Here is a 15,938-nt window from a genome sequence, read left to right as displayed (position 1 = left end):
ACTGGTTCAGCCAAGGAGGAAGTGGAGATTATTTGATACTATGGAGAACAGTCACAGATCCAGCCAGCACAAAGAAGAAAAACAATTGTAGGCGTTCTTAGATGACTTGTAACTAGTTGAAGGTATTATTTGTATCGACTTCTCTTAACTCTTAAAATCACCTTTCTCTAGGTTAGTAACACTGAAGAAATCACCTTTGAAGCATTGAAGAAAGCAATTGGTGAGATTTTTGTTAACTCTCCTAATGATTTGCTAGATTATTTCTGTCCTAGTACTTGGTGAGGTACCAGAATAAACAAGTGGCATGGCATTTCTGCATAGATCTGTAATTGATTTATTGAGCTACATGTTTTAGACTTTTATACTTGTCCTGTCTTATCACAGGTAATTCTTCTCTGTACAGTGACTTTCCTAGAATTATGAAAGCACGTCAGTGTATTTTAATGCCACACTTATTTAAGATGGCCAACATGCAGACAGCTCAAACTTAGGAGAAATAATTGCATATTTCCTTCTGTAGGAGATGGGGGGGATGAAAATTCTGAATAATTCTGAGTGAATTAAATAGAGTAGCTTTTAGCAGGCACACAGTAGTCTAATTAGAAGCATGTTTCTAATGGGGTAGGAGAAGGGAGCTGGCTGAGATTGTTGGCAGGGAGGCGTGATAGAGGATGGTGTTGGTTTATCAGTGAGAACATCAGAGCAGAGAAATTAAACTCTCCTGCGGTCACGTAGCTAGTAAATGCTGATGCCAGATTTTGTACCCACATTTGACTGACTAATCTTTTCACACTGCAAAAATACTACTCTTGATTTTTTTCTCCTTTGGCCCTTGTGGAAATAAGTTTTATATGATTTGCCTCTTTTTAAAAAATTTAAAATGGTTCTTTCAATTAAGTATTGATATAAATTACTGCCAGGCTAATGATACCTTGTTCTCAATTCATTTCTAACTGGTAAAGCAATATATGGTGGAAAATGACTCTCATTTTTTCAGAGCTGTTAGAATAAGAAAATTAGTATCAAGGAAAGTGGAGTGCTAGTACCCATCAGGCATAAAATAAAATCTGACCTTTATCAGCTTACTCCATTACAGGGCTTTTAAATTATGTGATACAGTGTCAAATTTACCAAAATAAAATTAATTGAATTCAGTAAGCAATTTGAACACCCATTATATACAAGATATTTTGAGACATTTAAAGATTAATAGGGCATGTCATGGGGTGTGTGGCTGGCTCAGTTGGTAAAGCATGTGACTTTTAATCTCAGGGTTGTGAGTTCAGGCCCCATATTGGGCATGGAGCCTACTTAAAAATAACAGTCACAACAAGAATAGGACATATTGAGAAATTTACAGTCTAGGGCAATGGTTCTCACAGTGTGTGTCTGTGGGCCCCAGTAGCCTGTGGTGACTCTTTCAAGAGATCCTTCAAGCAAAAAATATTTTCATTATAACATTGCATAACAGTGTAAAGACACTGTTAGCCTTTATACTGCATCGATTAGCATGAATGAAGGAGGCAGCAGCATCATACTCCTTTAGCAGTGATCATAGTCGTTAGCACCACACACACAGCTTTTTGTAAATGAGATTTTATTTAGGAATACTCTTAATATAAATTATTAAATCTCAACCTATGAGTACATATCTTTGGGAAGTACACATAAAACACTTCTTTGATTGCCTTGATTTGCAAGCTGAACTACTCAATTTTTTTTTTTTTAAGATTTATTTATTTTAGAGAAAGAGTGTGCACAAGTCAAGGGGGCAAAGGGTGGGAGAGAGAGAGAATCTCAGACTCCTTGCTGAGTGCCAGGCCCCACACGGGGCTTAGTCCCATGACCCTGAGATCATGACCTGAGGTGAAATCAAGTCCAATGCTTAACCAGCTGAGCTACTCAGGCACCCCAGAACTAGTCGATTTTTATGAGGAACACCATTTTTACTTCAGAAAGAAAGAAAGAAAAAAAAAAAGACTGACAGAAAACCTATGGTATTTGGTAGGCATTTTCTGGAAAATAAATGAAGCCATGACTCCCAAGAGAAAAAACAAAACCGTCGGCACTGCATTTGCTTCTAATGATAAAATTTGCACTCTGAACAAAATTAAAATTTTTACTTTTGTCTGCCACTGTGAGTTTGGCAGCACCCAAATATTTAGATGCTTCTAAAGACAAGGATGGAACTAGAGGGTATTTTGCTAAGCTAAGTAAGTCAGTCAGAGAAAGACAATTATCATATAATTTCACTGATACACGAGGAACTTGAGAAACAAGACAGAGGATCACAAAGGGAGGGAGAAATGAAACAAGATGAAACCAGAGAGGGAGAGACAAACCATGAGAGACTCTTAATCTCAGGAAGCGAACTGAGGGTTGCTGGAGGGGAGGGAGGTGAAGGACTGGGGTGGCTGGGTAGGGGACTCGGGCGAGGGTATGTGCTATGGTGAGTGCTGTGAATTGTGTAAGACTGATGCATTACAGACCTGTACCTCTGAAGCAAATAATACATTATATGTTAATTAAAAAAATATTTAGATACTTCTAATGAGATCAGTGTTAGATGCTTCTAATGCAATCAATGGTAGTACCTGCCAAATATGATTAAAGAAATACTGTATAATGAAACATGTCTACATTTAGATGTACATGAGTAAATCACTGGATCAGTATTCCACATGACCATTGCATGATGTTACAAAATCATGCATAAATACAGATTATTCAAGGTGTAAAGTAGACCAATAGATTTTACCATAACCAGTTAAAAAAGTTTATTAGTAAGATTTCACATTTTGTATTACAGCTAACTTTTAAGAAAACTACTACTTTTCATATTGTGTTGTAATGTCCAAGAAAAAATACCCACAGTTCTGTGAAAGGCCATTAAAATACTCTTTCCCCCAGTACATCTCTCTCTGATGCTAGATTCTCTTTATATCCTTCACCCAAAATAACACACTGCAGTGGGTTGGGTGCATTTGCAGATGAAATCCAGCTGTCTTCTATTAAGCCACGACAGTGAAGAGATTTGTAGAAATATAAAACCCTGCCATTCTTCTCACTGAGTTTTACTTCGGAAAGTATGATCATTTTTTCATTAAACAAATGTTATTTATGTTAACGTATAATCCTTTCATAATTTTAAAATGAATTATTTTTAAAGGAATTAAATGTTTTTAAAGTTTCTCAGTTTTATAATATAATATAGTATATTATAATTATATTATACTTATTTTATGTATTGAAAATATCAATGGATGTAACAATTTGGTTTTCTCGTAACTTTCAAGTATGTAAAGGACTCTTGAACCCAAAAAGCTTGAGAACTGCCTAATGTATGGCAAACTGACTCGCTGCCTGCAGGCTAGATTTAGTTGGAAGTATCATCAGAAATGGACATAAGACCAGAATGTATCTGCCTTATCTTGTCCACATTCCCTTATTTCCTACTGCTTTTACCTGACGTAATGTAAACATCTATGTGTCCTGCCTGGCCTCTGGCCATTTCAGGTGCTTACCCTGGTCTAGTGAGGAACAGAGAGGTGATCATAATTCTCTATTAGTCATTCAGAAGTGGATACATTCTTCTATTTTGTTAACCTGTCACAGTTTCAAAGGAAAAATATGTAATAGCCTCTTTGCTTTCTACCTGCTATTTCTATTTCCCCTTTTTAAACTACTTACTTGTGACCTACAGTTTTCTACCTGAAAAGCAGCCTGGGTTAAAGAACGTTGAACATAGTGCATTTCATCCTATGAAATTCTTGACCAGAAAACAAACAAACCAAAAAAGACAACCTGAAGAATTGCTGGGGGTTGTCGTAGACCATTAAAAAATAAGTCATAAAGTAGGCCTATTTCCATATTCTTAAGCAGACGTATATACTTAGATCTGTAGTATCAAGACAGGCATTTATTTTACTATCTCACAAACTTTGGTCAGGCCTTACATCATCTTAAGATAAAATATGTCTTTTCAAACTGGAAATAAATGCAAAAGGCTAAAAACAGGAGGTTCCAAATGGCTCTTTATTTCCACTGTGCCATTCAGTATCAAGTTCAGCAGACTTTTAATTTAGTATCTCATGTACCAGGGCATGAATATTCATATAAGAATCATCTTTCAGGTGAGGCCTTGAAGTTACTTGGCTTGCGGCAAATTGTCATGCTCTTGCTTTTTTGAGAAGAGAGACAAATGTAGTTTTTGAGAAAGGATCTTGCACTATGTAGCTTTAACCCTTAGATGAAAAAAACCATTTTGTGTATCTACTCTCTAGCCTCTCTCGACATTTTGGGGATGTTCAGTCTTTTGCCTTTTTTCCTTTTAAAACTAGTGCTATAAATTACCTTTATTTTTAATTTATAGACTGTTTGCTTTTAAGGTCACTGGCAAGGTTCTGTAACTATCTGTAATCCCTTTATTGGGTTTTTGTAAACATTTATGTAGATACCAGTGGAATGGAAGAACAGGAAAAGGAAAAGAGGCGTCTTGTGATAGAGAAATTCCAGAAAGCACCTTTTGAAGAAATAGCAGCACAGTGTGAATCCAAAGTAAGTGAACAGATGGTAAAGGGGATGTGGGGAAAGTTTGATTCTGTGGACATTTTCTTGGTCATTAGTTGTTAGGTTCCACACTTTATGCAGATCCACAGAACACACAGGAATGTATCAGGTGAGGACTGAAAACCCTGGCGGCCTGGCTGGGAGTCCTCGGTGATCTGTGTGTGTAGTATGAGCCCATGGAGACAGCAGCTCCCAGACTGAATGTCGAGGATTGCAGTTGCTGTGGTGCCTTTTGTGCAGTGGCTTTCAGGGACTTAGCTGTGGGTATTTTGTTTATGTGTCTCTTGGCTTATTTCTCCCAGTGAGACGAGGAAGTGGATGAAGGAGAAACTTGACATTAAGTTCCAGTGGCTGGTACAGAGGAAGCCAAAACATGAAAGCTCTCGTACCTTCTTCGTAGTTGCACTCATGCTTTGTCCTTTAAATTACGTTTGTATTCATAGTCGATGGATATTTGGGAAATTAAAAAATCCATTCTTAAACATTTTTCTTCTCCTTTGTAGGCAAATCTGCTTCATGATCGACTTGCTCAAATACTGGAACTCACCATACGGTAAGGATTTTATTATGACGACAGCAATAAAATAAAAAATAGAAATTGTTAAACCCCTATGTAGATTTGTGGCTGATTGTGTTTAAGTAATAGTGCTTTTCAGTCAGGGCAAACCCTAGATCACAGAGGTGCCTCTGTCATGGACATTCTATTTGGACAGACCTTGATAGTATCTCTTCTAGTGTCTTCTAGCTGTCCTAGCTTGCCTTTTTAGATCATTCCTTCCTTCCATGTGCTCCCATAAGGAAATCTGGGTTATTTGGAAGACTCACATTTTAATAATATGTTCAACCAGGTGTCATACTTCACCATTTTGACCTGCAAAAAACTGCAGTTTTATATGGTTCAACCGCATAATTCTTTCCAGGACAAACCGGCTTCTCCCTTTGAAACAGCTCACTTCAATCATTAAACTTTCCTCAGTCATACCCATTTCAGTCCTGTTGTAACTTTATGTCCCAGACACATGGTATCTAATGGACTTCGTCATGCAGTTACATAGTTGTGTCTGTTGGTGCTGAAGTAGGGAAGCACAAGACAGAGGGAGAGACAAGGGCAGGTTCCCTTGAGGGAAAGTGCTTATGCACTTCCTTCTGTGACCTCGGTGTGGATGCTAGTCTCTGTCTGAGGTGGCGCAGTGGAGGAGCCATAGTTGTAAGCTGTGCTTTTGGAATTTTTTTTATGCATCAGCTGTATCTTTTATATTTTTAACTTGAGGAGCTAAGTCTGTTTTGCTTCAAGCGCAGGACTCTATAAAATGGGAGAGTCAGGTACACACTGTCGTCCACTTTCTTTTTTAGTTCAACCTTTTTTCAACCTTAGTTCAACCTTTTATGCAAGGCATGTTTTCATCAATACACCTCTTATTCTAGGCATTTCCCCACCATGCCTGCCACCGCAACTAAGCTAAGAATTACTCATTTAAAAAATTTCCGAACAGAGAATCAGACTTTAATATCCAATGTATAATATACCTTAGATTAAGAGAAAATTGATGGCTTTGGGCATTTACTTATTTGGTGTCTGTTAATTATAATAGTAATGGTCTATTTTGTAATGGATCTTATGGTAGATATTTTCAATCTGATATTTTTGCTAATTCACATCAGTCCTGAAAAAGTAGGTAGATTCCTTTTTTTTTTTCCCTTCGGTTTCTAGGTAAAAACAGTGAGGCTTTAGAGAATTAATTTGTTGAAGGTCATTCAGCTACTGAATGGGAAAAATCAAAATTCAAATTCATAACTCTGTTCTTAAAAGGAATGTTGCTAGGACCCACCATATTATATTTAATCACTCTGTCATAGCTATGTGGATTAAATATTTTAGAATAAGGATTATGACTAATTCTCTTTTATGGGTACTGCAGATCCTACTAATAGCATTTATTAAGCACTGACTACTAATAGTTATTATTTATTGAACACATATGCTCTTCTAGGAACTATATATAAGTACATTATTTCATTTAATATTTATAACAGACCTTTAACAAGGGTAGTGATTAATTTTACTTGGCAAGAATAGAAACAGAGGCCCGTAGAAGTTAGGTACTTATCCAAAGTCACCTAGTTAGGAAAGAGTAGTTCCAGATAGCCTACATGATACGGAGTTTTTTGTTCTTGTTTGATATATCTCCTCTTGTTCACCTGCCTACATTCTAACCACCAGACAGAGGAAAGGGCTTGTTTTCTCAAGAAAAGAAACAGAACAAAGTCTTACACTTCAGTCTCCATTGTCCTTTCATTCCCTTGACCTTTGTGCAATAAAGAAAATGATAAGAAATGCAAAGAAGCAGGAAAATACAGTAAGAAGCAGCAGCCCCACAGGCGATCAGTTATTGGAATTAGTAGACAGAGACCTAAAAATACACACTCGTACACTGAAGAGTTTAAAGGGAAATATACACATGTTTTAGGAGAGAAGGGGAAACTAAAAAAGAACCAGATCATAATGCAAGAACAGAGTGACACAGTGTATGAAAGAATTTCATAGGATGAGCCTAACAGTATTTTGGACATTATAGAAGAACACTCTGCAGTGCTCGCGGGAGTAGAAATTGTACAAACACTTTGTAAAACTTTAGCAGTTTCTTACAAAGTTAGACATATACCTGCTGTTGATCCTGTAATCCCATTTCTCAGTATTTACCAGAGAAATGAAAACTTCCATTCAAAGAAAGATACATTCATGAATGTCATGGCAGCTTTTTTTGTAATTACCAAATGTCCATCAATAGGAGAGTGGATAAACAATAGACAAATAGTGATATTCTTAATACAGTGAAATACTGTTCAATAAAAAGGAACACAGTATTTTTGGTTTTAAAAAAAGAAAAAAAGACATCTTGAGCAAAAGAAACCAGACATAAAAGAGTGTAGCTTATATGGACCGTTCTTTTAGGCTGTATAAATAGAATGTATGAAATTCAGGAACAGTCAACACTAATCATTAGCAATAGAGATCAGAACACAGTTGTTGAATGTGGGTTTGTGGGAGTAGGGAGAAATTGACTAGGGACACAAAGGAACTTCTTTTGAATGACAGACATGTTCATTATCTTTATTGGGGTGTGAGCACATGAGTGTATATTTTTTTTGATTCTTGTCATATAGTATACTTAAAATCTGTGCATTTCACTCTGAAAATTATCCCTCAGTAAAAAAAGGGGGAGATATTACAAATATTGGAATGGTGATTGTAAAATAATTATTAGCTACCAGCAGAAAAACAGAAACAACTGAATAGGTTAACAGTTTACTGTTAGACAATTATATGAAGTTAGTATTTGTGCATACATTAATTAAATTCATTACTGTATGAATGGTAATGAAAATGTATTCCCATATATTCATAACTATAAAACACTAACAAACTTAAGGAACTATATAGGACATATAAAATAACTATAAATCTCTGAGATATGTATAGGAATACTTCACAAATGAAAACTCATGCCTTGCTTTGAATAGAAAGTTATTATCTTAAAGACACCAGTTTTTTGCAGATAAATTTGTAGTTTTAGTCATAAGAAATCATAAGTGATTTTTGGTAAGTTTTTAAGGATTTGGCAAAACAAAACCCAAAGCACAGGATTGAGATTCTAAAAGTACAATTGTGGAAAAGCATTAGTATCATACCAAAAAAAAAAAAAAAAAAAGTTAGTTTCCCATATTGATCAGAGAAGAACACCTGAGTACAAATACAGGCAGTGGACTCAAATAGACAATTTGTTTTAAAAGAAACAAAAAGGATACTGAGTCTTTTGTGGATGTCTTTGTGATATGTAGCACTAGTAATAACACAAAAATTAAAAATACAAATAGGAATGAATCCCCTTTTGTCACCAGATTGGCAGAGATTTAAAAAAAAAGAGGAAGAAAAAGAGAACAAGTATATTCCAATGTTGAAAGTATAAATTACTAGAATTCTGGCAATATGTATCAAAGTCAAAATTATGAGTATGCTTTAAGAAATTCTGTTTGTAAGACAATTAGGATAAAAAGGATGTATATATAAGAGAAGACCTCTGAACATTATAATACTGGAAAGTGGAAATGAACCTACATTTATCCCCTGGATTAGATCAGTCAGTATATCCACATCCACATGATGAAATACCATGCTCTCAGTAAAAAGGACAATATGCAGACATACAAAAGATTTTTCTGCTCATGAAGCAGAGCAAGCTTACCAGAATGGGTATGGTGTAATTCTGTTAGAAAAAATTATACACACACGTACTCACAAGAAAATGTCTGGTTCAAACTTAAGAACGGCTTAATAGCACTGTTGTCTTTTCCCCCATATAGTCTTGTAGCTAGCCCGCGGCGAAGCTGGGTGTCTCACTCTGCTGTTTGCAGGTAGTTAGGAGAGTGCTCTGAGAAATGAACACCTTTCCAGTGTACCTTTTGACCGTGGCTTGTTCTCTCTTACAGCCCTCCTCCCAGTCCATCAGGAACACTGACCATTACTTCTGGGCATGCCCAGTACCAGTCCGTCCCAGTCTATGAGATGAAGTTTCCAGATCTGTGTGTGTACTGAGTGGCTCACGAAGATCTCAGTGTGGGATCTAAAGCCGAAAAATTAAGGCCATGCTGAGTTTTCAGAGTTTACTTAATGCATATTAACATAATTCTTGAGAATAACAGTGAGACTTCTTTTCAACCAAATGCTTGGCACATACCACATTAGAAATGGTGAAGCTGTCCACGATTTAGAATACTTTTAAAGATGGATTTCTGCCATGGTCATTTCTTTTGCAGTTCCTGTTGGCTTTCAAAGTTGGACATATATTGATGTCCCATTATTCCATAGTTAAACTGTATATTTTAAACTTTTCACAAACAGGTAATTTTTTAAAAATATTATGCCTCCAGAGGGTTGAAGGTGTGTCAAGTATCTACTGTATTTCTTAAACATCTACACAACTGCTTAGAAATAGAATTGCTTTTGTGTTTGGTTATCTGCAAAAGCAAATACATACAAATATATTGCTAATCTTGGGGCTGCAAAACTTCTGTGGCTTATTCCCATGTTTTAGATGTTGTGATCTATAATAACATGTGATAGGCATTCCTCAACTTGTTTATGGTAATGAGACATCTGTTGAGTAATATTCCTAGAATATGACCAACCCTAAAATTGCCATACTTAAAAGTGTCTAGTTCTTGTAATACTGTGTTTTCTGCCGAGAGTTTGACCATTCTACTTGAGAGAAGCTTGGAGCTTACTCTTGGTGTTCCAAACTGTGCAATATTTTTTTACATAAGATGTATTAGTTTACAGACTATACTTTGAAATTATAGTAATATTTTGCTGTGGTTCCATTAATTAAATCAGATCTATATTTAGTGTAGGAAAAAAAAGACCTTTAAAACAGCTACTAGTTCACCTGTGAAGACTGTGTACATTTTGAGTTCTATCAAAAGCACATTATTTGCATTTTTATATTGTGCATTGTTTAAAATCTTTATAGTCAGAAAATTCTCCAGATGGACTTCTGATTTGTAAGATTTGAACTATTAAGTTATATGCATCTGTTTAGGATTTGTTCTTATATTTGAAAAGAGTGCCTGTGGCTTTAGCAATCAAGTGTGCTGAGGATCGTCAGTTGTGAGCTCTGTTGATTTAAACTACTAAGGTCATGTATGTACCCTACACATGTGCTCACAGACCTGTAGTGTTTTCTTAAAATTATGTGCATTTTAGTGAATTCCATCAAACAGCAAAAATGAACAACTTCTTTGCAAGTCTTATAAAATTCTCGTAGGACATTTTTATAGAATAACCTCTTTATAATTGTATTGCCTCTTCAGATTCAGTTTCTTTTTACAAAGAGCAAAATACATATTAAAAATTGTAGCTCAAAAACAAATTCAGTTTTTATCTTTTATTTTTGTTTGAAAACTTAACAGTGAGATTGGCAGGTTGTAAGTTTGTGTTTATGATTATTAGGCATCTGTACAAGAAACAGAAAAAAGTCAGGAAGTGACAAAAGAAAAAGCATACCCCAGATTTTTTTAATGAACTGAACTACAGCATCTTGAAACATCTTGCAAAAGATCCTAGTCATTTAAACCCATAAAATGATACCCAGCCCTCCTGGGCAGTGTGTTAAATGTAGGTAAACGAGACTTTGTTTTCAGAATAATACTGCAGGTATTGGCCTTCATGCAGCTGTCACTGTAACTTTGCCTCTTGATTGGGTAAAATGTGTCATCATATGACAGGTCAAGTTTTCTGTTTTTTATTTCTCTTTTTTTCTTCTGTATTTTTAAAGAAGTATATTAATTTTGTGCATTTAATAAAATCTAAGCAGGGGGACATTCAAAAACAATCATCATCCACTTGGATGTCATTTTATAGATTAACACTGTGTGCTTTTGTATGAAAAAATATATAATTTAATAGTATAAGTAAAGGAGATCTATATTCACTTGCACCCATACAAACAAACTTTACAAAATTTCATGTTTTTCTGTAGTTTAAAAAATGCATGTATTGCATGTAAAGGAAAACCATTTGAATTAATGTTTATCACATCTTTCTCTTGGTCTGTTTGTAAACTGTTGTGTGGGGTTTGCAGGTTTTTTTTCTTGTCGTTGTTGTTGTTGTTGTTTATAAATCACAGTAGACATCTATATATCCTGGATGACTGAACTGGTCTTGTTAGTAATGATTCCCAAGAAGTGGGTCTTTTTCCTTTTCAGGAGATTGCAGGACTCCTGCTGGGTAATGGCTGTGTGTTCCGTTTATAGCCGGTTTGGAGACTGAAAGTTTAGGATTTGCTGAAGTTCACCGTATGGCTATATTTTTGTAGATATTTAAAACTCTTAATAAACTGTTACTCATTCTCTTTATGCTGCATACACTTGCTTCATTTTTTTCCTTGACATTGAATAGCTAACATATGAACATTCCTTATATTTGTGTTGACTTCAGCTGTTTATACAGAATTTGATTGCCATTGGCGTGTACCTGCATGTGCACACAACACAGACACCCCCTAATGCTTCTGAACTCATTATCTTATAGAGTAATACCACACTTTACCAGCAATTAACATTCCTCTTCCTCCTATCTGAAAATGGAACTCATTTGTCTTAGTCATGCCAATATATGCAATAAATGTAACAAGGTGAGTTTTTGAAATGTAAAGATTCACTGTGCAGTTCATATGTAAGCAATAAAACAAAATCAGATTACTTCTGGAATGCAGATATTTATAATAGCTATGACATTTATTAAATTAAGTTTATTTAATATTTTGCTTTAGTTAAAAATGAAGAGCTTTAGTAAAACTCAGGTTGCCAGGTGGCTGCATCCACACATCCATGGAAGACTTTGGGCCGTAACTGCCAGTCGCAATGAGATGTGGCGCAGGCAGAGCTTTCTTTTCACTACTCACAGCAGTGTGAGCTGGGAAAGCGCAGTGGCCCTCTCTGCATCAGTTTTAATGTTTGCATCTCTGTCCTCTCTACCTGTATAATGTACACAAAGCCTCTAAGTAAAAAAATAACGACTCTGGTTCCCTCTGCCACCCTGGCTCGCTTATTCCTCCTCCAGGAAGCTGCGGTGTAGAAGCAGCAGTCTGCATTATGTGCTGTGTCCCACACTGTCTCTCCAGCCTTAACTTGTCGGATCCTGTCCGCTGTTCTGAGAAGTACTGATTTCAAGCACCAAGTTCATGTGAATGAAAAAGTAGAGCCAAGGTAGAGCATCAGGTGCTGCCTCCTCCTCCTGCTGTAAAATTTGCCTTTTACTTGTGCTTTGAGCCACAGTCTCTGCTTTAGGAGAACTTGCACTAAAACAAAGGCTTACACATGGGGATTGTTCTGGGCTGCGATCCCAGCAAAGCCGGCCAGGGCCTGGAACTGTGAAATGCAAGGAGAAAAGGCTCATGAAGAGGACTTAAGTAGGAACTGTCCATCACTGTAGGTGACTGGAGGTCCGTCCTGCTGGATGTTTCTGTTTTTTTTCTTTTAAAGATTTTATTTATTTATTTGACAGAGAGAAATCATAAGTAGGCAGAGAGGCAGGCAGAGAGACGGGGGTGGGGGCTGGGGAAACAGGCTCCCCGCTGAGCAGAGAGCCAGATGCGGATGCGGGACTGATTCCAGGACCCTGAGACCACGACTTGAGCCAAAGGCAGAGACTTAACCCACTGAGCCACTCAGGCGCCCCCTGCTGGATGTTTCTAATAAGGAGGTTTGTGAACTCCGATCTGGCCGCCCTGGTGATGAACTCCAGGGAAGCATGTACCCTTTCATCGTCAAGCGTGGCCTGTAAACAGCAACCCCTCCCCGCTATTTCTGGATTGTGTGTTCTTGAGCACTGAGTGCCCCATGCTTCCTTCTCAGAGAAGTCCTGTGTCAGAACACAAGAACAGAAGTTTGGAAGGCAGGCGTTGTGAAATCCCACCTCTATGAACGAGGCAGGTCAGAGCCCGTGTAGCTGGTTAGCACAGCAGCGTGTGCAGTAAGAGGAAGGCATTGGATGACATCGAGTCAGGTCAGCAGTGCCCAGCAGAGCACCATCTAGTTTGGCATTTAAGGAGGAGACTAAAGCTAGGAGCATCAGATTGACAATTTCACGCTTCCCTCATCTTGCTAAAGGAGTCAAGGATTTTTAAAGATCGGAGATTTTAGGGTATGTTTGCATGCTGATTAGATTGATACAGAAGAAGCGGAATGAATTGGTTAAAAAAGGGAATACTGAGGGCACCTGGGTGGCTCAGTGGGTTAAGCCTCTGCCTTCGGCTCAGGTCATGATCCCAGGGTCTTGGGATCGAGCCCCGCATCGGGCTCTCTGCTCGGCAGGGAGCCTGCTTCCCCCTCTCTCCCTGCCTGCCTCTCTGCCTACTTGTGACCTCTCTCTGCCAAATAAATAAAATCCTTTTAAAAAAGGGGGGGGGGGATACTGGGCCTGGGTGGCTCCATCAGTTAAGCATCGACTCTTGATTTCGACTCAGGTCATGAGATCAAGCCTCCAACTGGCGTGGAGTCTGCTTAAGATTCTCCCTCTCCCTCTGTTCCCTCCCACCCCGCCAGCACTCCACCACCATGTACATGCTTTCTTTCTCACTAAAGAAAGGGAAATATCTACAGGAATCAAACCAGAGAAGGCAATAGAACACTCATTATACACAGAGCGTAGTTGAACGGATTAATTTTTGATCTGAGTAAAGAACACTTAATTGTAACAAGAAGGAAGAGAGACTGCCAGTAATTTTGTAGCTTTGGCAGCAGGAAAGAGGAAGGCATTCCCATTGGAAACCTTCAATTTTCTCAGTGCAATATTAGCTGAGACCATTATTGCCAGACAATTCTCCATGGATCTGTGCATGTCATGTAAGCATGCAGACACCAACAGCCTTTATTCTGGACTATCTTCTTAATGTATTCTAGCAAACAGATTTGACTCTAGGAAAGTAGGAATGGTGTCACCTTTTGGAGCCAATGGCAGACCTTACTTACGTATAAAGTATGATGTATAGAGTCTTATAAAGTAAGAGTTGATGAGGTAACACACTTTGTAGAGTCATATAAAGTCTTACGTATAAAGATGATGTGTTTTGGGGTGCCTGGGTGGCTCAGTTAAGTGGCCAGGTCTTGATCTCAGGGTCGTTGGTTCAAGCCCTGCGTTGTGGAGCCTGCTTTAAAAAATGTTCTGGGGTTAACAGTCAAGCAGGCTAATAGCCAATGCGTAGTTTTGGATCCCTAAACTTGGTTCTCCTGGGTAAGGAAGCCCACCTTGTGTGGAGGTGTCACTTTGCCCTCTGTGGTGCCCCAGAGCTTGAGGGACCAGCAGAAATACTGAGACTCTGGCTGCTGCCTTTACTGTAGACAGTAAAGCCTTTGTCTCTGACCTGGGGGTGCCTCTTGTGCTCTGCCAGCATCCATAAACAAAGATGAATTTACAAGTTGAAGGTGAAATCTCAGACTCTTCACAGTCCTACAGAGTCTCAAGCTGAGTACAAGGTTGTGGGGTACAGGGGATTGGAGGAGAGGAGAGGAAGCGCCAGCAGTGGTCTTGGAGAGCAGAAAAACACTTGAAGAAGAGGTTGGTCGTCCACAGGAGGTTTTCTGATTGGGAACCAGAGCTAAGTAGGTCAGCTCTGTCGCTCTCTCGAGCAACATCCAGCTGCCTCTGGCGAAGATGTGGCGAAGGTGCAGTTACCACACAGGTGGCCAGCCTGGCACTGGGAATGGACCTTTCGGACCTCACTTCCGGCTGAAGGTAGGCGGAGCCAGCCAGCCATGCAGTAGTTGAAGCCAGTTCCCCTTCTGCCACTGACTGCGGGTCACTAGCACCTGCATTTCTTTGCCTGAAGGCTTTCTCTGCCCTGGAGCCTGCGTTGCCCCTGTGTGCAGCAGGCCAGAAGGAGATGTCACCCTCTGCAGGAGTAAAGGCTGATCTGACAGAAACCGATATCCCCATCAGTCTCCTCTCAGTGTGTAGTGTATTCTAGTTGTAACTGGCTTGGTAACACACCTTTCACTGGCTACCTTTCCTGCCCTGTTTCTTTGGTCTCCACGCATTCTTTCCCTCACTTGGCAACTAAACTTGCTCTCCAGTTCTTGTCAGAGGGTTCACTTCTGGGAGGACCCAGCTTTGGCTGTTAGTTCAGGTCATCTGGTGAAAAAGGTACGAATGTGTTGGATTCATCAAAAGGTGCTCATCATGGGGCGCCTGGGTGGCTCAGTGGGTTAAGCGTCTGCCTTGGCTCAGGTCATGGTCCCAGGGTCCTGGGAGGGAGCCCCGCATCAGGTTTCCTTCTCAGTGGGGAGTCTGTTTCTCCCTCTCCCTACCCCCTGCTTGCTTGCTCTCTCTCAGATAAAAAATCTTCAAAGAAAAAAGTTGCTCATCACATGAATCCTCTGGAAAGCAAAGAAGGATGTCTCCTGTTGGCTTGGCCATCAGCACCTTTTAATTTCTTAACTTTGTTGCCAACTTCAGAATATCTTCCTGCGGCAAGGTCAGCCACACTGAACTCTAGAGCCTCTGCTTTCCCATCAGTTGAGGAGCAGGCAGGGACCCTTAACCATCTCACTACCAGACATGTGATTTACAGGGATTGAGAGCCAAGGATGTGATGTGAGCCAACGAGTTTGTGTTCCTATCGAATATGGAGAGAGAGTCTGGTAACACACTACCTTCTGCCTGATGACACAGAAGCATCTCTAATGGGTCGGTGAGTGGGTGGATGGAAGGATGGGTATGATTTCAGGCTTTTTACAATTACTATGATATTAATCTGCCTCTTGGAATAACTAAATGGCAGGTGTGTTTTTAGGGGCACATACCAGAGCTGTTG

The 15,938-nt window shown here is 38.9% G+C and overlaps 2 protein-coding genes across 3 annotated transcripts in view; one reads left to right on the top strand and one right to left on the bottom strand.

Annotated features, from left to right (window-relative positions):
- Nucleotides 1–11,490, top strand: part of EFR3A (EFR3 homolog A) — a 108,410-nt gene extending 96,920 nt beyond the window's left edge. For both annotated transcript variants that reach the window (XM_080801461.1, XM_080801462.1), the window contains exons 20-23: nt 172–220; nt 4,454–4,557; nt 5,073–5,122; nt 9,058–11,490. In XM_080801461.1, the coding sequence (XP_080657587.1) occupies nt 172–220; nt 4,454–4,557; nt 5,073–5,122; nt 9,058–9,163 (309 nt within the window). In that variant the 3' untranslated portion in view covers nt 9,164–11,490. The remainder of the gene's footprint in view (nt 1–171; nt 221–4,453; nt 4,558–5,072; nt 5,123–9,057) is intronic.
- A 3,085-nt stretch (nt 11,491–14,575) lies between these two features.
- OC90 (otoconin 90) overlaps nt 14,576–15,938 on the bottom strand; it is a gene marked incomplete at both ends in the record, with an annotated part of 31,109 nt that continues 29,746 nt past the window's right edge. Inside the window, one exon of the mRNA XM_080800196.1 lies at nt 14,576–14,984. Coding sequence (XP_080656322.1) covers nt 14,576–14,984 — 409 coding nt within the window. The remainder of the gene's footprint in view (nt 14,985–15,938) is intronic.

This window comes from Martes martes, assembly GCF_963455335.1.
Source record: "Martes martes genome assembly, chromosome: 4".
In the NCBI taxonomy this organism is placed as follows: domain Eukaryota; kingdom Metazoa; phylum Chordata; class Mammalia; order Carnivora; family Mustelidae; genus Martes; species Martes martes.
The sequence above is the reverse complement of the archived record's forward strand: the minus strand, read 5'-3'. Positions and strand labels throughout refer to the sequence as shown.